This window comes from Mesoplodon densirostris, chromosome 14, assembly GCF_025265405.1.
Source record: "Mesoplodon densirostris isolate mMesDen1 chromosome 14, mMesDen1 primary haplotype, whole genome shotgun sequence".
NCBI lineage: Eukaryota > Metazoa > Chordata > Mammalia > Artiodactyla > Ziphiidae > Mesoplodon > Mesoplodon densirostris.
In genome coordinates, this window is record NC_082674.1 from 13,386,090 (window position 1) to 13,412,742 (window position 26,653).

Genomic DNA, 26,653 nt, shown 5'->3' on the forward strand with positions numbered 1-26,653 from the left:
TCTTGGCAAAGCACTCCTCCTGCCTTTACGACTAACTAGCTCCTCCATGTCTTCAGTACATTAGGGCAGGAGAAAACAGAGAAAAGGTAGTCCTCTCCTTACTGAACCTGGCAGGTTACAGTCCTCTCCTTGGCTGGTCTTCTGATCCAGCCCATTGATTGACCCAGCCTCCTTGAAGGATGGCCATGACTCCAGTAGGCTTCCCCAACAAGAACGGAGCTTATGACTATGTGTGCGGTGCCCCTAAGCATTGGTTGCCCCTTGGGAGTCATGGATTTCATGCGCTTTCCTGTGAGGACTCAGGTTGTACTCCCCCTCAGCCACCCACAGGCCACCTCTCACGCTAGTGGGCACATGCCAGATCCATTGTCCAACCCCCTTAGGAACTAAGAACTGGAAAGGGGGACTGGAGTGGGGAGCATCCAGCTTAGGCATTCTCTACCACATCACGTGTCTCCAGTGCTCCCCAGTCAGAAGCACAGGGGCCACTAAGGAACCGCCTACACAGCACTCATCCAGGGAACAAGATGTCAGTCTTTGCTTTACGCGGAAACCACTCTTCTTTTATATTAATTCCCTTGGAACCACCCACTTTTTAATTTTAATTCAATTAATTTGTGTATTTTTTTTCCTGAAACAGAAACTGCTTTATTTTTTATCAGTTTTTTATTGAAGTGTAGTTGATCTACCATGTTGTGTTAATTTCTGCTTTACAGAAAAGTGATTCAGTTATACATATATATACATTCTGTTTTAAAATATTCTTTTCCATTATGGCTTATCACAGGATACTGAATATAGTTCTCTGTGCCATATAGCAGGACCTTGTTTTTTACCCATCCTAGATATAAAACTTACATCTGCTGCCCCCAGCCTCCCACTCCATCCCTCCCCCAACCCCCTCTCCCTGGACAACCACCAGTCTGTTCTCTATGTCCATGATTCTGTTTCGGTTTCATAGACAGATTCATTTGTGTCATATTTTAGATTCCACATATAAGTGATATCACATGGTATTTGTCTTTCTCTTTCTGACTTACTTCACTTAGTATGATGATATCTAGGTCCATCCATGTTGCTGCAAATGGCATTATTTCGTTCTTTTTTATAGAGTCACTCACTTTGATGGTGAGGAGGGGAAGCATGGGAGGAAAGGGATCAGACTCTCTCAGCTGACCTGGGAGACCATGGTTGGATGCAGGACTGGTTCTTGGATTAGCACCTTCTCATACACCCCTATCAGCATATGGCTGACCCCAACAGCCAGCAGCTCTCTGAAGTTAGAATGAGGAGTGCTTAGCACCTTTGATTCCCAGTTTGGGGCATTGGCCACAGTTCCAGGACACCAGGGAAAATCTGTCACTGGCTAGAAGCTTCATTGGATTCTTGGAAGAAGCACCGGGAAGATTCATTAATGTATTCACACGATGAAGAACTACAGCACTCTTAAGCCAGCCCCACTTCCCGCTGGGTCTGGCCCTTGCCAGGGCCTGCTGGGTCCAACATCCCTGCCACAGAGACTCAGGATGGGGTAAGCACCAAGCAGCAATAAATCAATAAAGGGTTATTTTGCCCAAGGCCTACTGTTCCTAGCCTATCCCAGCAACTCCACCCTCATCTTAACAACACTGCATCCAAACAGCTTCATGGCCAGAGTTCAAACCCAGGTCCACGTGACTCCAGACTTGGCCCCCTTCTACTACACCACTGCTGTGAAGGTTCCTTGGTGTTACTTGAGGAGATTAGGGGAGCATACCTCAAACACTCAGGCATATTCACACGCAGACAAGACCGTAATTGCTTCCAGGGCTCATTCAGTTATTTATTCTCTCAATGAGGCACCTATCTCGTGCCCTGCTCTGTGCTTTGAGGGATACAAAGAGAGACAAGAAATGACCTTTTCCCCAAAACAGATACCTACCTGTAAAATAAGCTACACTGGGATAGGAACCCTAAGAGAAGTATAAATAAAAGGTTAAGAAAGCGCACATCCAGGATAGAGATTATAACCCGAGTCAGCAAAGGCACAAGAGTGTGAGCTGAGGGCAGCCCTGCGTCCTCTCTCTGTCTCTGTATTCGTCTGAGTCTAGTACGGTGTCTGACACATGTTGGATATCTAACATTTGTTCAATTAACCTAGCATTGGAGGCATATGAAGAATTTGAATAAAACAAATAATTCAGTACGTCTAGGGTACAGCATAGAGAGGAGAGAGCGTGTGATGAGAGATCAGTACCCCATTTTGAAGGCCTTGGAATGCCATGCTTGGGAGTCAACACTGTTTTCCTCTGGGCAAGAGGGGGCAGGGAAGATGTTAAAGAGATCCGAGTGGCTGTGAAACGTGTGTTATAGAAAACAGTGCCCTTGGGTGGTGATTAAAGGCAGGAGGTCTGGGAAAGTAGTTTTGTTCAAGGGAGAGAAGAGATTTGTGACGGCTGCAGTAATCTGCATTCGGATGTGGGTTTCAGTTTTTTGGAACATCTTTTAAACGGTGTTATCGACTGAAAGAAAAACGCACGATGTAAGAGCTGTGAGTTCTGTTTTTTTCTTCAGGGTCTTGCCAAGGACTGTAATCCAGGAGACAGCCTCTCAGTAGCTCTGAGAAACTGCTCCAAAGAGGTAGGGAAGGAGCCAGTGTATAGATATGAATTGTTTTGGTTAGGAAATTCATGAAGTCAAGTGTACGTCTTGCTAAAAGATGCCTGCTAATCACAAAAACATATGTCTCAAGTTAATGATTTCAGTGCTTTTCTATGTATGGGAAGATGCAAGAATCTGGGGTCATTGAAATTCTTTCTGAGAGATACATCAAACTATCTATGGGCCCTTTTTCCAAAGCACAGAGAGCTCCGGACTATTTTTTCCATCCTGAATTCCCCTCAGGGCACCCTGTTCCTGGGTTGTGACTTAACCCTTTGTAGAACTGGATGATGAGTGACATTCTTTGTTCCTTTTTTGTTCACAGTGTTAAAAGAGAAATTCACAATCCCACAGCCCTGGAACAGGCTACCCACCTCTGGGGTGTGAGGGAGGTTACTCCATAATATCCAAAGTCCTTGAGTTTAGAAGGTCAGGGAAGGCCCTGGACCCTGAGCTGGATGCGAAGCTCGGCCTCCTGCCTGGTCTGCAGCCCTATCAGTGACTTGGAGGTGCCAGCGCTCAGGACTCAGCTCCCTGCCGCCCGCCCCAGGCCTAGAGGACTCGACCCTTGTCTCCGGGTTCTCATCCTTGCCTCTGCGCCACCTGTTTCCACGCTGCCCCCCTCCACAGACACGGAGCCTCGGCTCCAAACTCCTGGCTCCCTCTGGACAAGGGAAATGGCTGCCTTCCACGCGGAGCTGAGAGCCAGGCGAGGCTTCAGAGCGCCAGGCCTTCCCCTGTCCCTGCATTTCTCTTGGGTATCCGCCCACCTGGCCCCTCCCCCGGGCATCCAGCCTGAGGCTCCGGAGCTGCCCCCTCCCCTCAGTCTCCACCCTCCCCCAGGCTGGGTTTTCAGACTGTTCTTAGGTCCCATGATGATCAGGGCGATTTAGTGACAGGCTTAGAGCCAGACAGATCTAGGATCCAATCCCAGAGCTTCAGCTACCAGGCCTTGGGCAGGTCACCAAACCCTCAGCTCTGTCCCTGTTATATGGGGCGACATCACCCACCTCCAGGGTCAATGAGAAGATGCAATGAGACGCTTACATAAAGCACCTGCCCTAGGAGGTGGGCTCAAATTAGCAACCCTTCTCCTCTTGGCTCAGAAGAGGCCTCCTGGGTCACCCCTGCTGAGATCTAGGCTGGGGCTGTTCTCCAGAGAAAGACATATTTATTCCCAGGGCAGGATTCTCTAAATTCCTTCCCTATGTATGCCCTTCCAAGTCCAGCAGTATTGACTTACCTGGTAGTGGATTACAGCTACCCCTGGGAATTCCAACCCAGAGTCTCTCTTGGGTTGTTCCGAGAGCTCAGTGCCTCCACTCCAAGCTTCGAGGCCTGGAGCTCTGTGAGATAGGGAGCTGTCTGTTCACACTCCAGCAGCCTGATCCGTTGGGCAGGCATAAATAAGCAAATGGACGCTCTTAGTTCTTGGATAGGAAGATGCAGTATTGCAGAGATGCCAGCTCTCCCTAAATGAATGTAGCAGCTAAAAGCCACCCCAATCAAAATCTCATTGGGTTTTGCTTTGTTTGGTTGTTTTGAAACTTGACCTAATTATTTTGAAGCTCCTCTGGAAGCATATATTTTCAAAATAATCCAAAATAGAAGAGTAAAGGGAATGATTGCCACATATTAAAATTCATTATAAGCCTGTGATAATTCAGGCAGTATGCTGTTGACAGAGGGATAGCTTGCCTGCCAGCCAAAGAAACAGCATAATAAGTGCAAACATATGCCCCAGGATATGGGGGAAATGTGGCATTTCAAACAGGGAAAAAATGGACTGTTCATTAAATCGTATAACAGTTGTCTACTCATTATATTCACAAATGGGACTGTTCAAGGGTAACTGAGAGAGAGAAAGAGATAATTAGAAAAAAATGTGAAGGAATATTTTAAATCTTAGTGTGGAGAAGGCCTTTCAAAGTATGACCCCCAAGGGACTTCCCTGGCGGTCCAGTGGTTAAGCCTCTGTGCTTCCACTGCAGGGGGCACGGGTTCAGTCCCTGGTTGGGGAACATCCCGCATGCAGCACAGCCAAAAAAAAAAAAAAAAAAAAAAAAGTATGACCCCCAAACCAGAAACCATTTAGAAAAGTACTGATGGATTTGACTACCTAAAAATTAAAATTTTGTATAGAAAAAAAAGAGAAAATTATAACCACGCTTACTTATGATTTTCTCAAAGGAAATACAAAAGATATTTAAACTTACGAGGAATCAGAGAAATGCACAAATGCTTAGATAATAATGTGATATCATTTTTCTTCTACTAAAAGAGGAGAGATGAAGGAGAAAGCTCATATCCAGTGCTGACAAAGATGCAGGACAGATTAACACTTTGGTTAACTATTGGAGTGTCATTTGCCAATATGCATCAAAATTAAAATTTGTGTACTTTTTTTTTTTGCGGTATGCGGGCCTCTCACTGTTGTGGCCTCTCCCGTTGCGGAGCACAGGCTCCGGATGCGCAGGCTCAGCGGCCATGGCTCATGGGCCCAGCCGCCCCGCAGCATGTGGTATCTCCCCGGACCGGGGCACGAACTCGTGTCCCCTGCATCGGCAGGCAGACTCTCAACCACTGCGCCACCAGGGAAGCCCAAAATTTGTGTACTCTTAACAGCAGCCATCTATTTTAGGAGGTAACCTGATCAATTTTATGAATAAAAAAAAATTCACTAAGGTTTTAATGACAGTGGCGTTTTAAACAATTGTCCAAGAGTTAAGATTTGATTAAAGGAAATTACAAAACATATTGACCATGAAAAAGAGGGTCATACATTTAAAGCCACTGGCATGAAAAGATTTTTATGGCATATCACTTAGTAAATAAACCTAGTTTGAAATTGCAAATATACATGCTTATGTGTGTATGTGCGTGTGTGTGCAGAACTGTCTATAGACATATACATAAACACTGGCTAGAATGAAGAAGAGGCTTTTTGTGGGTCTGATTCGCTGCTCTATCTCCAAAGCATGAAACATAGTCAGTGTTCAATAAATACTTGTTGAATCAGTGAATGAACTGTGAATAACAGCTCTCTCTGAGTGGCAGAGTTTTAGATAATTATTCCTTAATTGCTATGTTTTAATTTTTCTTTATAAATGTGTTTTTTCTTTATAGTCAGAAAACAAATTGCTATTTTCATTGAATGAAAATAAAAGTGCTTTTCTAAAAACATCAACAATGAATCTCCTTCAGTTATACATCGAGCAGAGCCAGCTATGGAGAAGAATTATAAAAGAAATGTGGACTAGAGCTTGTAAGAAGTTTCTTGGTTAACTTCATATAAAGTTACAACAGAACTGTAAATGACAGATGTGGTGGAGGGCTTCACCCATTAAGTAGATCAAGAGCTATTGATTGAATATCCACTGTACTGCAGGCACTAGGGACACATAAATGAGTCAGGCACAGCCCTTCTCTGGAGGACCTCACAGCAGAGCTGGAGCAGGTGTATATAACAGATCGTGACAATGATGAGTGTCCGGTACACACCGATACAGGCAGGGCTCCGTCATCCCTCAGAGGGTAAGCTTAGGTGGGGAGAGTGTGGGCTCTGGGCTTGAAAGGAAAGAGCAGTCTGGGAAGACGGCTCAGAGGAGGTGACCCTTGAGCTGAGTGACAAAGGCCTAATGGGAAGTAGCAGGGAGTGAGAGAGAAAAGGGAGATACTCCTGGCAGTGAGAGGCAAATCCGAAAGAATGCTTTGGGAGGAATTTCCACTGGATCATACAGGCATGGAGTGCCCAAGGGGTGGGCTGGTAAATGAGGCTGGAGAGATTTGCAGGACCCAGGTCCAGAAGGGTCTGTGTGACTGAGCTAAGCGGGGTGACTTTGTTCCTGGGGCTGTGGGACCCTGTGGTGGTGAGGACATCAAAAAAGCTTTCAGTAGAGACCTGAAAGGGTTAGATTTGCTTATGGATTAGCTTGTTCCAACAGCAGGGCGGAGTAAAGACTCAGGGACGGCTTCATGGGTGTGCAGCCAGCACAGCGGCTCAGGACTCCATGCTCAGAAGGGCCCGCGCTCGGTTTAATGCTTAATCGTTGTTGAGCAAGGGGCCAGCATTTTCACTGTGCTCTGGGTCCCACAAATTATGTAAAAGGTCCTGCCAAGGGCTTCCCTGGTGGTGCAGTGGTTGAGAGTCCGCCTGCCAATGCAGGGGACACGGGTTCGTGCCCCGGTCCGGGAAGATCCCACATGCCGTGGAGCGGCTGGGCCCGTGAGCCATGGCTGCTGAGTCTGCGCGTCCGGAGCCTGTGCTCCACAACGGGAGAGGCCACAACAGTGAGGCCCGCGTACCGCAAAAAAAAAAAAAAAAAAAAAAAGGTCCTGCGAAGACCAGAGGCCAGCTTTGTGTGGCAGTGGAACAGAAGAGAAGGCAGTCCAGGCTTCTGTCTCTCCCTCCCGCAGCCGTTGTATTTAAGGGTCTTCTCAACACAGTGTACATGGCAGGAGCAGCAAATAAGATGGCAGTGAGTGGTCTTGCCTGGGAAGGTGCGCTGCAGCGCAGAAGTGGGAGAACTGAGTCCAAAGCATACACTTACTGTGGCCCCCCTTCTCCTGTCCCTACACCCTCATTTCACGTCTGTGTGGAAATTGGGATCAGCCTAGCAAGAATGAGCTTCTCAGTAGGAGCTGAGAGAGGAGGGAAGACAGGTATTTCTGTGTATTTTTTGTGGGGGGAGCACAACTACCAAAGAAGAGAAAACCTGTCACCTCCCTGCTCTCCCGTCCCACCCCCTACCTTCCCATCTCCCACAACCCGTGCTTCCCTGCTGCTCCCATGTTGTGCTGGGGTCCTGCTGCAGGGAATGAGTCCCAAAGGCAGCGCGCTGGTGGGCAGCTGGGCCTGATTGGGTGGGAAGCTCACCACCCCCATCCCCAGCTCCTTTAAACACACACGCACACGCACATGCACACATGCACGTGGCTCTGGGAACATGAGGGTTTGTTTTTGTCACCATGAGGGTTTCCTTCCACACATCTCATCGTACACCAGCAGCTTAGCAACAGGCCGTTGGGCAGAGCTGGGAATTAAATGCCTCTCTGGCTGCTGCAACCGCAGGTACCCCAGTGGGAGGAGAAGGGTCCTGGGGAGGGACTTGAGCTGAGGGCAGGGGTGTGCGGCCGCCAAAAGGATGCCCCAGAGACCGTACGGCGCTGGTGCTGGGCCAGGAATCTCAGGGACCTGCCGGGAATGATGCTCCAGAAAATAGAATGCTGACAGAAAGCCATGGGCAGCGGGGAAGCTGCGGGGATGGCTGATAACAAGTGACAGGCGAAATGTAAAAATTCAGAAATATCTGCCTTTATGGGATTTGCCTTGGCAGGGTGATCTGGGTTCGGGTCATCATTCTGGCCACCCTAAACGATTCCACGCTGGTTTGTGGCTCTTGTCTTTGGTGCTTAAGGTCAAAATCTCTCCCCTAAGAGTCCTGCCACTGGTATAGCCGCGGGGCCAAAGGGATCAGCCCCAGGTCTCTGCAGGTAGATTTCCTAGGTTCACACCTCCACTCTGCCATTTCCTGTGTGACCTTGAGAAAGTTACTTAACCTCTCTGTGCCTCAGCTTCCTCACCTATGGGCGCTACCTCATAGGACCGTTGTGAGAATTAAGTTAAAACAGGTAAGGGGACTTAATGTCTAGCTCACGGGTGTGAATCAATGTGTGGTCAGTTACACTTCTCTGGGATGATAAAGGTACTTCTGGTCAGAGATGGCACAAACCGTAATGTCGACTCCAACACACAGACATCCACCAGCCTAAGGGCAGCAGGAAGAGTTGTAAGCTACCTTTTTATCTTTTCTCTAGTGTCTTCCACGTAGAGCCTGGCACTAACCTGGCTTCTGGGAGTATCTGTTGAATGAATACTTCGGCAGAAAACAGTTTTTGGGTTCACCGTTTCTAATTAAGGGGAAATATCTCTCTCCTTTTTCCATCCATATGACCAAGTGCATGTACTGCTCTGGGGATGATTCATACCCTCATGAATCACCGACTAAAGCAGTAATGGGAATGACAAGTTTTAAGGCCAAATGGAGAGCCTTCTTTAGCATGGCTGACTTAAGACAACCTACGGAACACATTTCAAGCCTTTTACTGGTCTTTGGGTAGATTTGTTGCTGTCTCCTCAGGCTTGAAAAAGACCTGTTGTGCTGAGTCACGTGTTCATCCAACACCTCCTGTGTGCCTGGCCCTGTACTAGGCACCAGGGATCACAGCGATGGGCAAAACCAGGCCATTCCCTGCCTCTATTTAGCTTATAATCCACAAGCAATGCCATGAACATTTCTTCACAAGGATGATAAATATTACCAAGGGCAAGACTTGGTGATACGCATGTGTGTAGTGGGGGGTTCCGACCTCAGCTCAGAGAAGGTGTTCTGAACATGAAGATTGAAGCAAGGTCTAAAGAAGGAACAGGCATTAACTGGGCTGGGGCAGAAAAGGAGCATTCCAGACAAAGAGAAAAACATGGCAAAGGCCCCACAGCTGTGGTAGAGAGTCCAGCAAGGTCCCAGGTAGTGAAAGAAGCCCGGAGGGCAGAGGAGTGGACCCGAAACTGGACACGGAGGCTTGGGGATAATTCTGTTTCTTGTCCTGAGGACAATTAGATGCTATTGGCAGTTATGGGAAGTGGACATGAGCCAACTCGGGTGTGAAAAGTTCCCTCTGGATTTGTGAGGCCTCGTGGGCGTGATGAGCCTAAAGCCAAAATCAAATACCAAGTGAATCGTCAAGGACACCAGCTTGACCAGTAGCCCTGGGCATGTGTGCTGAGACCCCACCTATAACCTCCTGCTCACCCAGGTGCCATCTGCAAGCATCAGGGGACGGGATGCATCTCGGCAGCCTTGAAGGGAAAACGGAGGGGAGGAAGCAGCCTCCGACCCCCAGGGGCCCAGCTCCTTGCAGCCTCAGAGGGCTTCCACACGTGCCGTCCCCACTTCATCTCACGGCAATCCTATGTGAGAGGTATCAAGTAGTATCGCCATGGTTTGTGGATGAGGAAACGGAGGCTCAGATGGGTTAACTGACCTAGTTAATATCACAGAACGAGACAGAACTTGGTTCACCTCTCACTTCTGCCTCTCGTGAGCCTGAGGTGGGTCCTGCTTTGTCTCAAGGACACCACACTCCTGCAGCCCTGCGGGGAAGACAGAGTATCAGCACCGAGCTGAGCCATAGCCAAGGTCCAGGAGGCTGACTGCAATCCTCGGGCTCGGGCTTGGTTGGCACTTCTCCCTCCACAGCGGCACCTGTCCCAGAGCTAGGGGCCACGGTCCCCACCCCCCTGGCCCAGCCTTTCCTGCTGCCTGGAGTTGAGGGGATGCTCCCTAGGAGGGGCAGGTGTTTGCCTCCTTTGTCCCTAATAGTGGGCGCCTGCTCCCTGTGGATCTGTTGTGAGCTGGCCCAGCCTTGATGACAAAGACTGAGGCTCCCATGAGCACAGTGCAAAGCAGGAAGAACACGTGGGGAGAAAGAAGCAGAGGGATGGGTGCGACGGGCAGAGCCTTTCCAGATCCTGGAGCAGGAGGCGGATTGCAGCTCCATCTCGGTGCCAAAGGCCAGGCAGACTTGGCAGGTGCAGGAGAGGCAGTGTCTGCAGACCTTGCTGGGTTTGGTCCCAGCCCACCTACCCCACTTAGTGGTATGACCTTATGCCAGTTACGTAACACAGAATGATGACCCTCATGTCCTAAACGTGTTGAAGGACCCTCTGAGGCAGCACATGAAAAGGACCTGCCTAGGGCCTCGCTCCCTGATAGGCTCTCATGAAACGATAACGACTATTCTAGTAGCAGGGCCTGGAAAGGTGGGACTGAGCCAGGATACCCAGAGGAGGCCTCTAGCTAATTCCAGCAGAGGTGAGGGGAGATGACCTTGGAAGCAGAGTAGCGATATTTCAGGGGTGCAACAGAGAAGACTCTGTCACCAAGTCCAAGCTCATACTGCTCACTGCACGACAGGCCAACTCATCAAGAGACGAGTTGTTGGACAAGGAATAGTGACTTTATTCGGAAAGCCAGCAAACCGAGAAGATGCTGGACTACTGTCCCAAAGAACCATCTTGCTCATTTGGATGCTTAGTTTCCTTTATAGAACAAAGAAGGGAAGGTGAGGAAGTAAAGTAAAAAAGGTGGTAAGTTGTTGCAAATATTTCCTGGTTGCAGCCAGACCAGACTCCAGAGGGGATGCGTTAATTTCTTCTTTCTTGCATCCAATCACGGGTGGGCCTGGTCAGGATGTTTCCTGTGAGCTTAAACAAAGGTATTTTAGCTTAATGCTTAGGCAAGGGAGGCAGGGTTCCTGGAGGTGAGCCATTCTGTTACTTTAAGCCATAGGCAACATCCCTTTAATGATTAACTTGAAACAAAAGCAATAGAATAGAAAGGTTAAAGTAAAAGAAACAGACAGAAACAGACCCAATGTGGAGCCAGATTTGTTCTTCCCTATTACCACTCCACCCTTGGGGAGGGGATTCTGTTGGTGGGTTCATAAGTCAGACAATATAGCCTTCTGACATTTGAGAACAAAGGAAAACAGAATTGACCTGAGTGAGGACATTGGAAAAGGGGCTGTGTCTTGTGAGAGATTGGATGGCAGACCTCTCCAGGACAGTGAGCATCAGAGAGGTCTTCTGTCCTTTGATCCCATCATGAGCCCTATTTCAGGCAGACTAACGGGCAGAAACCTATTCTGAGGTCCGAGGGCTGCCCAGCATCAGCTGGGAGCTGGAGAGAGACCGTCCTCCTTGGTGGTCTTGCAGCCACTCCCTCCTGACGCTGCCACGTCAGCCATCACAGTGGGACAAGGCCATGCTTGTGAAAACTCCCCCAGCCTGAAGGTTGGGCAGAGAACTTCTAAGGGACCTGCATTCTCCATCAAATTGAGGCAGGCATCAGTGACACTGGGAGAGGGGAAGGATTCATGGGAAATGTTACAATGTTTTCTCGGAACTTAGTACAACTTCTAGAAGGATGAACTATACGCAGCAAGACGGTGCGGAGGGGTGGGGCGGGGGGTGGAAACGCACTGTTTTGAGGCCATTTCTTTTTTTTTTTTTTTTTTTTTTGCGGTATGCGGGCCTCTCACTGTTGTGGCCTCCCCCGTTGCGGAGCACAGGCTCCGGACGCGCAGGCTCAGCGGCCATGGCTCACGGGCCCAGCCGCTCCGCGGCATATGGGATCCTCCCAGACCGGGGCACGAACCCGTATCCCCTGCATCGGCAGGCGGACTCTCAACCACTTGCGCCACCAGGGAGGCCCGAGGCCATTTCTTAATGCAGCCACCTGTGCTCACTGCGGGTGGAGGGCCTGGGGGTGCAGACGCATATTCAGCATGAGGTGTCTGGGGTCATTCACCATCTCTTAAGGAAACAAACCTTTTAATATTCAAACTGGATAGATTATTGAAAAGGTGGAAACGTGGGGCTTTGGCTCACTATCTGTAAGGAAAACCTCTGCTGTGGCTTTGGAACAGGCAGGTTAATTTGTGGAAATTCTCCTATTGCCTCCTTGGGGAGAGACACAAGTACATGAGCATTTCCTGGGGTTTTCCTCTCCTGCACATTTGTCAGTTCCGAGTAAGGATGTGGAATACAGGGGGATACAGTGTAAGCTTGTGTAATCCCAGAAAGTTTCAGACTCTGAGACCTTTCCTAAACTATGATGAAGAGCATATGATGAAGATCAGCCGCCTGAATATTAGGTGGGGAAGGGGACCACACACTAAATTTTTAAGTTTCCAACTCATAAGATCATCTCCATTACTCTTATTTGTGGCTCTATACACTTGTATCATAGTATAATTTTATATTTATGTAGTTGATTGATTAGTGTCTATTTCCCCCACTATCCTTAACAGTCTTTGCATTTTTTTTCAATTTTATTCAGCACCTAACACAGTGCTTGACACATAGTAACTGCTCAGTAAAAGTTTGTTGAGTTAAAAGAATGAATGAATCATGAAAAATATCCCTCAGTGGCATTTTAGTAATTTCCATGTAGTACATCATCCCGCCAGGAGGTGGCCATAAATACACACAGCCAAGGATTTCAAGCATTAGAGGCGATGGAAGCTAAGAATTACATAATGCAGCAAATTTGTTTGTTTCATCAGATGTGAACTTGGGTTTATTTCTTCAGCTAATACTTGATTAATAGAAACAGAAAGATCTAGCAGAAATGACCAGACAGATCTGCGTTCAAATCCTGCCTCTCCCATAGCCAGCCAGGCACCATGAGCAAAAGCCTTGACCTTTCAAGCTTGTTTCCTCGTCCACAACAAGGAACTTACGATAGCAAGTTTTGTTATAAGGATTAAATGAAATAGCATACATTAGAAGTATTAGAAGTGAGTTCATTCCAGTGCTGCGTGAAAATCATGAAAGTATTCCAACAAATGATGAGGCCGACGAAAATTTTTCACTTTCTACCTTCTGTTTTGTATTCAGTGGTCCTTCAGCATCCATGGGTATTTGTTCCAGGACCTCCACCAGTACCAAAATCTCAGATGCTCAAATCCCTTATATAAACTGGCCTAGTACAGTCAGCCCTCCATAGCTACGGGTTCCGCATCTGTGGATTCAACCAACCACGGATCAAATTTCAAATTTCAATCTGCAATGGGTTGAATCCACAGGTGTGGATACACTGAGCCAACTCGGTAGAGCGTGAGCAGTTCTTACTACTCCTCTGCAAAATGGCAACAGATTGACACAGTGGGAGGAGAACTTAAGAGTTTGCTGGACCTTTCTGAGTCCACGTTTCCTTGACCATGAAATGGAGCTGCGGGTAACTGTTTGGCAGGAATATTGTGAAAGCTAATGACATAGCATAGATCATACTAGTCAATACAGAAGCCCCCCTTGCCACGAGTGGTTATGGAAAGTATGCATAATATGTAGGGACTTCCTTGTGGTCCAGTGGTTAAGACTCTGTGCTTCCACTGCAGGGGGTGCAGGTTCGATCCCTGGTTGGGGAACTAAGATTCTGCATGCTGTGCAGTGCGGCCAAAAATAAATAAATAAATAAATTAGTTTTTTTTAAAAAGAAAGTGATACGTAAGTTAAATGACATTCAAATATTCAGTTCTTTAGGTACTCTAGTAACATTTCAAGGGTTGCTTCCCCACTGTGCTCATGCTCTGTCTTTTTTTCTATTTTATTCCCAGCACCTGACACAGTGATTGACACATATGGCCAGTGGCTGTCATTTTGGACAGTGTGGCTTATAGAATATTGCCATCATCGCAAGAAGTTCTACTGAACAGAGCTGGCTAGGTTATATAAATGTCCACTAGGCGGTAACAGTTTTTAGCAGCAGTGTTTGGTCACCTGGTTACCTTCCAGCTGACACCGACAAGGTAGTAGGCAGCACCTACTATCTGCAGGACCTGTGCTATGTGTTGTGAATACAACGGTGAGCAAATAGGTTTGTGTTCTGGGGATTCACAGTTCAATAATATATACTAAATAAATAATCCCTTAAATAAATAGGTATGACAGATGGTGTTAAACGTCTGTCCTAAAAACCTGCTTCTCTGTTATTAAGTAAAAGAAAGGGCAGCCAAACCATCTCCTTGGGTTGCCTTGAGGATTTTAGGAGATGCTGAAGTTGTAACTGACTGTTGCCGAGTCCAAGCTCATACTGCTCGCCACACAACAGGCCAACAAATCTAGAGATGAGTTGTCAAGGCAAGGAATAGTGACTTAATTTGGAAAGCCAGCAGGACATGCAATGTTTAAGGTACATATCATCGGGTCAGGTGTGGAAGCCCTTGAATGACAAGCAAAGGAGCTTGCACTTGATTCCACTGAGTGTTCATGTGAAGAGAAATTACACAATCAACGGTGGGTGGGGGGGTGGCGCGTGTGGGCTCTGGCCGAGGCAGAAGGGAGAGCAGTGCTTACCTCTGTGGATCCTCCCACTGGAAAGTGGGCGGGAAGAGGGGATGTGGAGAGAAGCAGAGGAAGTCTTGAGCCGCTGGGCCTTTGCTGCAGGGGACTCACTGAATGAGAGATGAAGGAGGCGGTCCATGGGAACTCTGAGCCCACTTTCCTCAGCGGGGCCAGAGTGGGCGCGGGGAGCTTGCCCGTGACCCAGCTCTGCAGGCAGATGACCCCCACCGTCAGGCTGTGCCCACCTGACTGGGTTCTGCTGAGAGTCTGAGTGAAGGGTCCTGGAAATGTCTCCCTCCCCACCTCCAGGAAGAGGAGGCGGGGGTGCAGCCCTGCTTTGCCCCAGCTCCCCTCGACTGGTGGCAGCTGGCAGCCCTCATTTCCAGGCATCCTGGAGAGGGGGAGTCAACAGGAAAGAAACATGTGCAGCCCAGAAGAATGATCTCAGAAACTTCCAGAAGTCAGTCCAGGGAATGCCATGGGACAAGGGCACCCTTGTCCTGCTCGTCAGTCAGCAGGAGGCGGCTGGCATGCACACCAGCCCTCTGCCACGCCAGACGTCCCCTGCAAATCTGCTGAGAAGCCCTGTCCCTAGGGCCCCACTAGAAAGCCTTATTCCACTTCCTCTCTCGGGATGGGGCAGGAGGGCTGTGGGTTCCTCGTTCTCTACTAGTCTTGGCCCGAATGTGGGCTTGAGCACGGCAGAACCAGGAGACCTCACGGGGTTGGCCTTTCCTCAACTCCTTTGTCCTGATTTCCAAGGTTCTCATCTTCGGAGGAACCTCCCACTGCAGGCTTTGCCGGTTTTCTGCAAGCAAAGGCTCCTTCACTTGGTTAACAAAGACTGTGCAGAGAACACGGAGCTGAGCGAAGCAAGGAATGTGTGGTACTTGCAGAGGAAAGCCGCATGTACAAAGATAACTCAGATGCAAGGAGAGAGGGGTTGACATCAGGCTGCGTTTGCAGAGAAGGGCCCCGCAGGAGGTGGCATCCGGGCTTCACTTCAGATGATGGGGAGGAGATAGAACTGAGCAGTAGGCGACGGTCCCACAGACAAAGGGCGCCGTGTGGGCAAAGACAGAGGCAGGAAGGCACAGGGCACTTATGATCCGCGGGTAATTCCATCTGCCTTCCACAAACAGGCGATCCTGCCCCAGTTAGAAACAGCGCAGGGGGACTCCCCTGGTGGTCCAGTGGTTAAGAATCCGCCTTCCAATGCAGGGGACGCCGGTTCGATCCCTGGTCGGGGAACTAAGATCCCACATGCCGCGGGGCAACTAAGCCGGCGCAACTAAGCCACAACTAGAGAGCCCACATGCTGCAATGAAAGATCCCGCATGCCGCAGTGAAGATCCCACATGCTGCAGTGAAAGATCCCTCATGCTGCAATGAAGATCCCGTGTGCCACAACTAAGACCTGACACAGCCAAATAAATAAATAAATATTTTTAAAAAGAAAAGAAAGAAAATGCCTATACTTAGGCAGAATTTGGAAAAGAAAACAAAGAAACAGGGCCATCCCCTAAAATTCACCTATGAGTTGGTTTTTAGCACCAGGATGACATTTTCCTACGGACATCATGCTACACCTTGTAGCTGGGTCCTGGTCCCACCCGAGGCCAGCAGCCTCTAGAGCCCGTTTCCTCAGAGCGTAACCGGAGCACAGGATTGTCCCTGTGGTAGGATAGGGACACATCACTGTGTGGCCTCAGGGTCAGGGTCTCATCAGCAGGGCCAAAATTCACGACAGACAGAGGGTCTACTTTCTGGCCCCACCTTCTGCTACTAGGCTCTGAGCCCCCCAAGTGTCAGAGCAAAAGAGCTGTGGGCTGCACAGGGGCAAGGACAGGACCTGAGAAAGCAGGCTGTAGGGAGTCCTGGGAAGACTGCCTCCAGGGCACTGGCCCAGCCATCCATCACCCCCAGCCAGGGAGCCTGGGAGACTGGCCAGCTCACTGACACCCCCAGAATTAAGCCTAGGGCTCTGCTGGCCAGAAGCTGGAGCAGACGCTGCTCCACTGCCAAGCCCTGCCCTTCTCTTGGACACCCTCAGGAGGACAGGCTGCCCCACAGGTGCCAAACCCCAAAGGATTTCTCCAGGAACCATACCACACAGCTTCTGGGGTCAGAAGGGTTCTTGGCTTGGGGCCTGGATTCACATCAGCGGGCATTAATTGACCATTTGCAGCTGCTTCCCAGATGAAGATTTCTTTTCCTTTTAATGGAAATATAGGATACACTTGATATAACATTTTTGACCAAAAGTAGAAAAACTCTGTGTGCGTGTGTACATAGGCATAAAAGAGAAGCTGGAAATTTACTGAAGATTAGCTATGTTAGATTATCTAATACAGTTTCTGAAAATTTTCATAACTAAATTTATTTTCTTTCAAACAACTTGCTATGGCCTGAATGTTTGTGTGTCCCCAAAATCCATATGTTGAAACTTAATACCCAAAATGATGGTATTAGGGGGTAGGGCCTTTTTGGGAGGTGCTTAGATCATGAAGGTGGAGCCTCATGAATGAGATTAGTGCCCTTATAAAAGAAACCCCATAGAGTGCCCTTGCCCCTTCCACCATGTGAGGACACAGCAAGAAGTCGACAGTCTGCAGTGAAGAAGAGGCCCCTCACCAGTACCCAACCATGCTGGCACCCTGATCTTGGACTTCTAGCCTCCAGAACTATAAGAAATAAATGTCTGTTGTTTATTAGCTACCCAGTCTGTGATAGTTTTTTATAGCAGCCTGAACTACAAAGATGTAAGTGAAATATATATAATTATATATATTAAAAAATTTCAACCTCACTGTTCTTTTTTTCTACTATATTAAAAGGTTTAGATTATTAAGACCACTAAAAATGATTTCCACACCAATATTTATTGCAGGGGCTGAAGCAAAATACATTGAATTTTAAAAATAAAACAAAACACCCCGCAAGCAGCAATACCCCCAAAATACTTGTACTTCTCAGGCACTATTTTCCTCCAAGAGAAGTGAATATGAGTTCAAGACCCTGATTTCTTCCTACAGAGATTGAAGGGAGTATGGCTTCATTTTTCTGTGATGATCCATCCAGAGTTGAATTATTTCATCAAAAGAAGGATCATTCCCCTGATTAGAAAAACTTGAAGTACTCAGAACATGATAGGATGAATTTTCTAAAGGAAATAACCCCTCCAGGTATCTGAGGGCTCTTGATCACACACTCAGTTCTTCCAAAGTAAACACGTTGGCTATAAAAGTCAGTAAATAGACCTTCGGCAAGGCACATGTAACTTTTATAGTTCAAAATTTACAATCGATTTTTTTCTCAAGGCCTTCCTGATCTAAATTAATTTTTAATATACTGACATAAGGTGCCCAGTTATTTTTAGATAAAACTGTCAGAGAGCCCTTAACTTAAAAGTCTGCTGTGAGGTATGAGATGGGTAAAGGATTACATCGCCAGAAACCTACATGGATGGAGAGAAATTATACCCAATGGCCTCATGTCATTGCGTGTAGAAAGGCTGATGGATAAACATCCCTAAGGAGACTTGGGAATCCACCAGGGGGGTCACTCTGCTCTGTTCTTGGGCTATTTCACAGGTACCCGCTCTGCCCAAGACCACTGAACGTGAAGCAGGTGACACAACAGCAAACAGCACACCCCTAGAGAGAGATGAAGACCACTCATGCACAGGGCACATATGATATTGAGAGAGAGAATAAGAAATACATACTTGGTCTTAGTCCCCGGTTCCTGACACAAAAGCTTCTAAGACTCTTGGAATCTCTGGAGTGATAACAGTGTCTTTTGTATGTTAATGAGATAACTGGTGCCTGGGGGACCCCTAGCTTCAGGACTGGGGCAGGGTTGGGAGGGGGGCTGGTCCCAGAGAATTGGAACTTTCAGCTCCAACCCCGACCTCCGGGGAGGAGAAAGGGTCTGGAGATTGAGTTCAATCACCAATGGCCAATGATTTAATCAACTATGCCTACATAATGAAACTGCAATAAAAACCCTCAAACTATGGGGCTGGGGGAGCTTCCAGGCTGGTGAACGCATCCAAGGGCTGGGAGGGCAGTGCACCCAGAGAGGGCACGGAAGCTCCACACACCCCCGTGCCCACACCTTGCTCTATGCATCTCCTCCGTTGGGCTGTAACCTTAAAACAAACTGGTAGTAGCAAATAAAGTGCCTTCCTGAATTTAGTAGTAAATAAGGAGTCATTCTAGCCAATTATCCACCCTGAGGAGGGGCTGTGGGAATCCTCCAACTTCGTAGCAGGCCTCTCAGAGGAACAGGTGGCAACCTGGGACTTGTGACTGGCGTTGAAGGTGGGCGCAGTCTTGTGGGACTGAACCCTTACCCTCTGGGGTCTGCCGTAACTCCAGGCAGTTTGGGTCAGAATTGAATTGAACTGTAGGACACCCAGCTGGCGTCCGGCCAGTTGGAAAATTGGTTGTCGTGAGGGGAAAAAAATAAAACAAACCTAAAACACCCACACACATATGGTGCCCTCAGAGTTACAAGGAAAGGACAGTTCAGAGTACGTGAAGCTCGTAGTCACAGAATAAGCTCTTTGATTAGAAGAGACTGTCAGATTTTTACTTTCTGAGATGAATAAAAATGATTCATGCAGTTTCAAGCCACTAAGTTCTGGGGTGGTTTCTCCCACAGCCACCGCAGCCAGAACAGATCCTGGCATCTGGAAGTGGGAGCTACTGAAATACAAGCCGAAGTCAGCTTCTCCCCTGGAACACTTGCCTTGTCCTTGGCCCGCCTGTATTGGCTCCTGATATGAAATGTTTATTTTGCTTCTGGAGGAAAATTTTCTATTGTCCAGTGTGCTTCTCGATGTAGGAGGAGTGGGCAGCCGAGCTCAGCAAGCCCCAGGTCAGGATGTACAGCAAGAAAGAGGACACAGCCCAGAGGGGTCACGATGCCGGCCGTCTGCGTGTGGCCACAGCCAGGCCCACTGAGCAAGTGGCAACACCTACGCAGGAACAGGAGCCCCAGTGGCTCCTCAGGAGTCTGCTTTGGATTTTGTATTAGCGGGATTTATTCGTCCAGAAGCAATACACACCTTCTCTGCTTTAAAACACCGCGTGGTGTGCTTTGGTTTGGTTTTGGGGATGGGGTGAGGGTTATTCGCTGGTCTCCTGCGCTCCACCTGGAGAATGTCCTTTAGCTTTGCTGGGTAAGAGGATCAGGTGTCAGACCGGGATCCCTGCTGTGTGTCACCGGCCCAGACGCGCGTCCGGGGCCAGGGCCACGGCCTCGGGCTCCGTGTTCTCCCCACCTGTGCGATCTGCCCCTCCTCCCCTGCCTATGCCCGTCCTCGGTCTCCTACAGTTCCCCGTCGGCTCTGAGAAGTCACCTCTTTACGTCTCTCAGAAATAAGCCCAGTCGTGTTCTATTTTTAGTGGCTCTTAAATGATCTGCCCCCCCCAAAAGTGCCCGTTAGAAGAAGTCACACCCTGGACCCTCACCCAGGGAGACCATTGAGGGCTGGGGACAGGGGAGCCACTGGCCGGAGGTCGGGGTCATGTCGCTCGGGCCCCGCGCACGGTGGACCTGGATTGTCACAACCAGAGGCCCGTGGAAATCCCGGTAGCACCACCCCGTGCAGGAGAGAAGTCAGCTCCGAAGCCGGAGATGTGGAATCCTAGCGGCCCCAATCCAGGCCCCGCCAACCCAGACGTGTCCCCAGCCTCACCCACAGGAGAGAGCGAGGGGCCTGGGAGTGAGGACACCCGGGCAGATGGCCTCCCTGGGCCAGCCCTTGGCCTTGAGCGCTGGACCGAACCCTGTCCGGGCAGGCGAGCCTGTCCACAGTCCCGGGTGGCTGGGAGAGCCTGGGCTGTGAGCAGAAAGCAAGCGAGTGGTGGTCTTTGACTCGGGGGCCTGTGATTCGTCCCCTCCCGACACCTGACCTTGTGTGTTTTGCTCTGTAGTTCTTCCCGTATGGAGACGCCTCCAAGTTCGCCCAGCACGCCTTCCGGACCTTCGACAAGAACGGGGACGGCACCATCGATTTCCGAGAGTTCATCTGCGCCCTGTCCATCACCTCCAGGGGCAGCTTTGAGCAGAAGCTGAACTGGGCCTTCAACATGTACGACCTGGATGGGGACGGCAAAATCACCCGCGTGGAGATGCTGGAGATCATTGAGGTGAGGAGCGGCCCCGGGGTGTGGCCAGGACCGGGGCTGCTGTGGGCACGGCTGGCAGGCCCCTGGGAAGAAGCTCCCTGGGGCCCAGGCCCACGGCAGCTCCCTTCCACCCCCCAGCCAGGAGCCCTGCCAGACCTTGACTTCTCCGTCCCTGTTCCCTTGCTCCGTCGAGGCGCTGGGAAAGGTCACAGGTCCAAGCTGCTGGGTCCTGGCTGTCAATCGCCCTTTCAACCAGCCGTGCTCACGGTGTGACATCTCCCATAAACGTAAGCCTAGTGGGTGCAAAGGATGGTATCAGGACTCAGCTTCTCCAGCCCTTGTGTTAGCTCTGCCCTTCTGGACGCCGCCCTCTGACTCAGACCAGCTCACTCCACTGCCCATTCCTCCAACGGCACAAGATCCTGCCCGCGGCCCCCAGGCTCCCATCATTCCATGGGAACAGGTATCTTTCTCAGTTGCCTGTGCAGACGTCCCAGGACCCCCTGCCCACTGCTCTGACCTTAATCTTCCACACTCCTCCCTACACACCCTGCTCGAGATGCCTGGGCTTTCCTGGTTTTCCCAGAACACACAGCCTCATGTGGGGGCCTTGATGTCCTCTCTCTCTGCCCAGGGCCCTTTCCCGGGCCCCTCACTCCACTCAGGGCCGTGCCCTCATCTCACCTCCCGGCAGGCCTTCCTCCCTGCGTTCCCCTCCCCAAAGAGTGCCCATGCCCCACCCCAGGGCCATCTAACCTCTTACCAACATGATTTGCTGTCACAGCGTTTATCACTGCCCCAAATAACCTCATACGGTAGAACGCAAGCACTGTAAAGAGAGGACTCTGCTCACTCACTGCTGTATCCCTAGAACCTAGAACAGTCCTGGAGCCTGGTGGGCACTCAATTACTGATGAATGAATCAGTGCCTTTTCACTGACTGACTGTCTTAGCATGTGTGTCCACCTCTGCACCGACCAGTGTGACCCAAGGGGGGAAATGCACCACTTGCCACAGGCCAGAGCCAAGTGTCCCATCCTGGAGCTGGGGTGAGGCCCTGTCCAGACCACAGAGCTGAGATTCAGGGAGGGTGGATCCCCAAATGAAAACTGGGGGCTGATGGGAAGAAACAGTAGCCAAAACCCAAGTGACCAAATCCCCAGATGCCCACCATGCTACGCTCACTCTCCTCCCCTGGGATGGCTCCCCAGCACAGTTCGCTCCTCCTGTGGCCTCTGGAGCCCTGCCTTCCACTTACCCACCCTCCCTTGGCATCTTTAGTCCCTTTTCTCCCTTTGGTACCCAGTTACCTTCCCAAGTAAACTGGAAAACCCAACAGCAGCAAGGGTCAGGCCTGGCGTTGCTGCTTTCCTGACTATAGGGCTTTGAGGGCACCAGAGCCTCAGTGTCTTCAGTGAAAAAATAAAGGTAATAAAACCTACCCCTGGGCTTCCCTGGTGGCGCAGTGGTTGAGAGTCCGCCTGCCAATGCAGGGGACACGGGTTCGTGCCCCGGTCTGGGAAGATCCCACATGCCGCGGAGCGGCTGGGCCCGTGGGCCGTGGCCGCTGAGCCTGTGCGTCCGGAGCCTGTGTTCCGCAGTGGGAGAAGCCACAACAGTGAGAGGCCCGCGTACCGCAAAAAAAAAAAAAAAAGAAGAAGAAAAAACCTACCCCCCAAGTCTGTGGTAACGATTAAGCACATGGCACGCTTCCTCTCATGTAGGAAATGCTCAGTAACCGGCAGTTAGCTCCCGAGGCTCTGTCTCCCCTGGAAACACCATCTGCCTCAACTCTCAGCTTCTTTCCTTCCAATCAGCCATGTCACCTTCATGTTCCCTCTGCATGTGGCTCCCCTTCTCCATCTCCGGTATTTTCACCAACTTCTGGCCCTTTGTACCTGCACCCTGGCACCCTTTCTGGCCTCTAGGTTCCTTTCTGCTGAGCTACCTTTCCAAAACCAAGGTATCAATAACTGATACAGTCTTTACAGCATCTCTGTGCTTCAAGAGCTGCTCATTCATTTGATCAAAAGGCTTTACAGAGCAGGTCCTCTGTACCAGGCACAGGCACACAGATCTCTGACAGCTGGTCCAGCCAACGTCTGTTTGCTTGCATGTCTTCTCCGGCCTCACTGTCCATCTGGGGCCCCTCACTCTTGCACACGCACAGCTGGCCACTTTTGCTTCTACCATGCTTTTCCCCTGGAATGTCCTTCAGGGCTCTGGGCCCATCCAAATCCTCTCACACTTCAAGGTCTAGGTTATCTTGCCATGTCCAAGAAGGCTTCTTGGCCCACTTCACCCCAGAGTTGCCCACCACCCTCTAGGCTCCTGTAGCCTGTAGTCAGCTTTCCTGCTGGCGCCAACCTCCTGCAAGGTGGAGGGGAGACAGACGTGAAGAGACACAAGTGCCCACCCTGGAGGAGCTCACTGACCCAAGGGCCTGTGTCCACACAAGTGATCAGGCAATGACAGCAGAGTGAGGCAGGTGCTGTGATGGGGGAGGGTCAGGGCGAGGAGAGACCAGCAAGGGCCACGTAACCCCAATGAAGGACAGTGCATCTGCCCTGGAGTGTTGGGCACAGGCCTAATGGGTCCACAAGTTTTGGTTGAATAAGAGAGTACCTGAGACAGTTATTTCTTCCTGGGAAAGCACCTGTGATAACACGTCCTCTTTTCAGAGAAGACAGTGCTACATATTTCGTTGCATGCCGGAGTACCCCATAAAGCCTATGCGCCTACAGGGATTCCTTACATTTGTCAGGGAACACGTTCATATTTAGTTCTGAGCCTGACATGCCTTTGGTCTAGGTTGGTGTGAAGTGTGAGTCTGCATCTAGAACGTCATTTCCTGGTTGTCATGTTCATGATCCCAATTGCAGGGCTGCATCTTAGATACGGTTAATGAGACCTGGCCATGTTCAGAGTTGTTAGATGTGGTCCAGGGTGGACTTTTGGGGTTTACGTTTCTTTTTGCCGTGTCTTCATCAATGGTGCATTTGTCGTGCTAACAGCCTTTCTACCCATTTCTCCTTTAAGCCCTTGTCATTTCACCCTTCAGAGGATGGAGTGAGAGTAGCAGCTTGCACGTGGATGACCCATCTGTCTCTTTTTTAAAGTCCAGGCATGTCTGCTTTTCCCTCACATACCACATCAGGCTTCTAGATTAATCAGGACCCCCTCTACCAATTGTCCCTCAAATGAAATTTCAATAGTCTGATTCTTTCTTTCTTTTTTTTTTTTTTTTGGTTGCACCATGCTGCATGTGGGATCTTAGTTCCCCAACCAGGGATCGAACCCGTGCCCCCTGCATTGGGAGCACAGAGTCTTAACCATTGGACCACCAGGGAAGTCCCAGTAGTCTGCTTCTTCTAAAGTCAAATGTCCTAGATTTTTTTCTACCACAAATCAACACACTCTAGTTACAAAAAATGAGCAAACAAAATATATTTTATCTCAGTAGACATCTTACTTGTTCAATGAAACTCTTGTTATGATTTACTGTTTCTAACTGGCATTCTTTGAAACTTTATTGAGTTATAATTAACAGGCCATAACTTCACCCATTTTAGCTTTACAATTCAATGATTTTTAGTAAACTTACCGAAGTATGCAGCCATCACCGTAATCCAATTTTAGAACACTTTAATTCTCCCAATAAGGTCCCTCATTCCTGTTCATACCCCCAGACTCTGGAAACTACCCTTCTACTTTGTCTCTATGGATTTGTCTTTCTGGACATGTCATATAAATGGAATCGTACAATATATGTTTGACCTTTTACATCTGGCTTTTTTTTTTTGAGGTTTATCTATGTTATAGCATGTATCAGTATTTCATTCCTTTTTGTTGCTAAAATAGTATTCAGTTGTACAGATATGTCATATTTTGTTTATCTGTTTACCAGTTGATGAACATTTGTGCTGTTTTCACTTTGGGGCCATTATTTTAAAAGCTGCTATGAATATTCCCCTGCAAGTCTTTGTGTAGATGAGCATTTATTTTTCTAAGGCACTTTCCTAAGAAAGAAACTCATTTCTACATTTAATTCCCATTTTGAGAATTAATTGTGCACAATTAATTGAACTGGAAGATGGAATCTTCCTACTCTGTTCTTTGACTTATGAACAGAGTCCCTGATTCACAGATCCCCCTAAACTAACTTCTTTCACGGCTAAATTTTACTGGTCCACCTTGCTTGCTTTCTTAAAAGATTGTAAGTTGGGACCACACTTCATCTTTTCCTAAATCTCCAAGGAGTAGAACTTGTTGCCTCTCATCTGACCTCAAACTCAGAATGTTTAAAACTGAGCTCATCGGTTTCCTTCCTGAACCTGTTTCTAATCCATTATTCTTGATCTCACCACTACCCTTCCTAATCACTTCCTCCAGTCAGAAACCTGGGAAGCACATGAAATTCTTCTCTATCCAATTGGTCATGAGACTCACACAGGTTTGATTACACCACTATCTTACTTAATACCATTTAAGGAGTCCTTTGAAGTAAATTTAGATTCTTTACCCTATCATAGGAGAACTTTATGGTCTGTTTCCTGTTTTCCCGAGGCTATCTACAAAATGGTGGGCACCGTGATCATGATGAAAATGAATGAGGATGGCCTCACGCCTGAGCAGCGAGTAGACAAGATTTTCAGCAAGATGGATAAGAACAAAGACGACCAGATTACACTGGATGAGTTCAAAGAAGCTGCAAAGAGCGACCCTTCCATCGTATTACTTCTGCAGTGCGACATTCAGAAATGAGCAGAGGTCAACACTATGGACTGCACAAAAGTCTCAATGTTCCATTCAGTCTGCAGCTATTAACACACACACATACACACACACACACACAAATATTGCTTGGACTACCTATAAATGGACTTGCTTCTCGTGTTTGAAACACTTGTGTGCATGAGAATGTCATTTGCTAATGAATTTTAAAAGCATATATTATAAAACAAACAACCTGCCACAATGTGATATGTGTGATATCATTTCATTAAAAAAACCTTCCTCCTCCAAAGCCTGGGCAGAAATGTGCTGCAAAGAGTTATATGATTTCTTGTTCATGTTTTGCTAATGCTCGTGTCTCCTTGATTACATAATGTTAGTAGCACTGAAACCCTCACGGTAATGTAACTGAATTATAAGCTGTGTCACCATTCTCCTGTAAAATAGTACTGGACAGACACACAGAGGGGCCCTTGACTCCTCTTTGTGGTCCACACACAAGAGCTTGTATTATCAGTGAATATAAGTGTACGAAATTTGCATGCCTTTTAGGTTTGCCTTAATTCTTACCTCATTTGCATCCTATCAATCTGGAAAGAGCTGTGTTGGAATTAATGCAGTATAAAACTTAAAAACACTGCTAAATGACTCATTAACTAAATATATCTATCTATATATACATATACTCAAAGATATTATTTATTGAAAGTAAAGAAAAGATGTATGTGTATTGATTTTGCTTGAATTCTCAAAGGCTTCCAAAGAGGTGGCAATAGATGTCCCAAATAAATTTATAACATTTGACTTTTTCCCTCAGTTCTTATGTCAGAATTTTAAATTTGAAACAGATGTTCATAATTGTCAAGGGTCAATAGCAACAACTTATTAAATTTACCTTTGAACACACAACTTGGGAATTCAAAGAATCAGTGACAACCAAAGGGAAAAAAGCAACTTCCCAATGCTTCATCCTGGCCCTCAAAAGAGGGACAATTAATATGGCGTGTAAAGTTTAAATAAAACATAAAACTTGCTCATTCTCAAAAAATGCTCACTATATGACAATAGATGTTTTCTTAGTGTTACTGTGGTGCTAACCATGCACTATGTTTTACACAACTATGTGGAGGACACATTTAGCTGACTGAGAAGCGTCCTCCAAAAAGCTGTCTTTCCAAATCAAAATGTGATGGCTTAAAATAGAAGCAATCATTTTATTATTCCTCATGGC

The 26,653-nt window shown here is 48.4% G+C and overlaps 1 protein-coding gene across 2 annotated transcripts in view; it reads left to right on the top strand.

Moving 5' to 3' along the window:
• Nucleotides 1-25,452, top strand: part of VSNL1 (visinin like 1) — a 58,126-nt gene extending 32,674 nt beyond the window's left edge. The window contains exons 2-3 of one of the 2 annotated variants that reach the window (XM_060117376.1): nucleotides 20,494-20,709; nucleotides 25,255-25,452. In XM_060117376.1, coding sequence (XP_059973359.1) covers nucleotides 20,494-20,709; nucleotides 25,255-25,452 — 414 coding nt within the window. The remainder of the gene's footprint in view (nucleotides 1-20,493; nucleotides 20,710-25,254) is intronic. The other variant, XM_060117377.1, reaches the window with a different exon arrangement.
• Nucleotides 25,453-26,653: the final 1,201 nt, after the last annotated feature.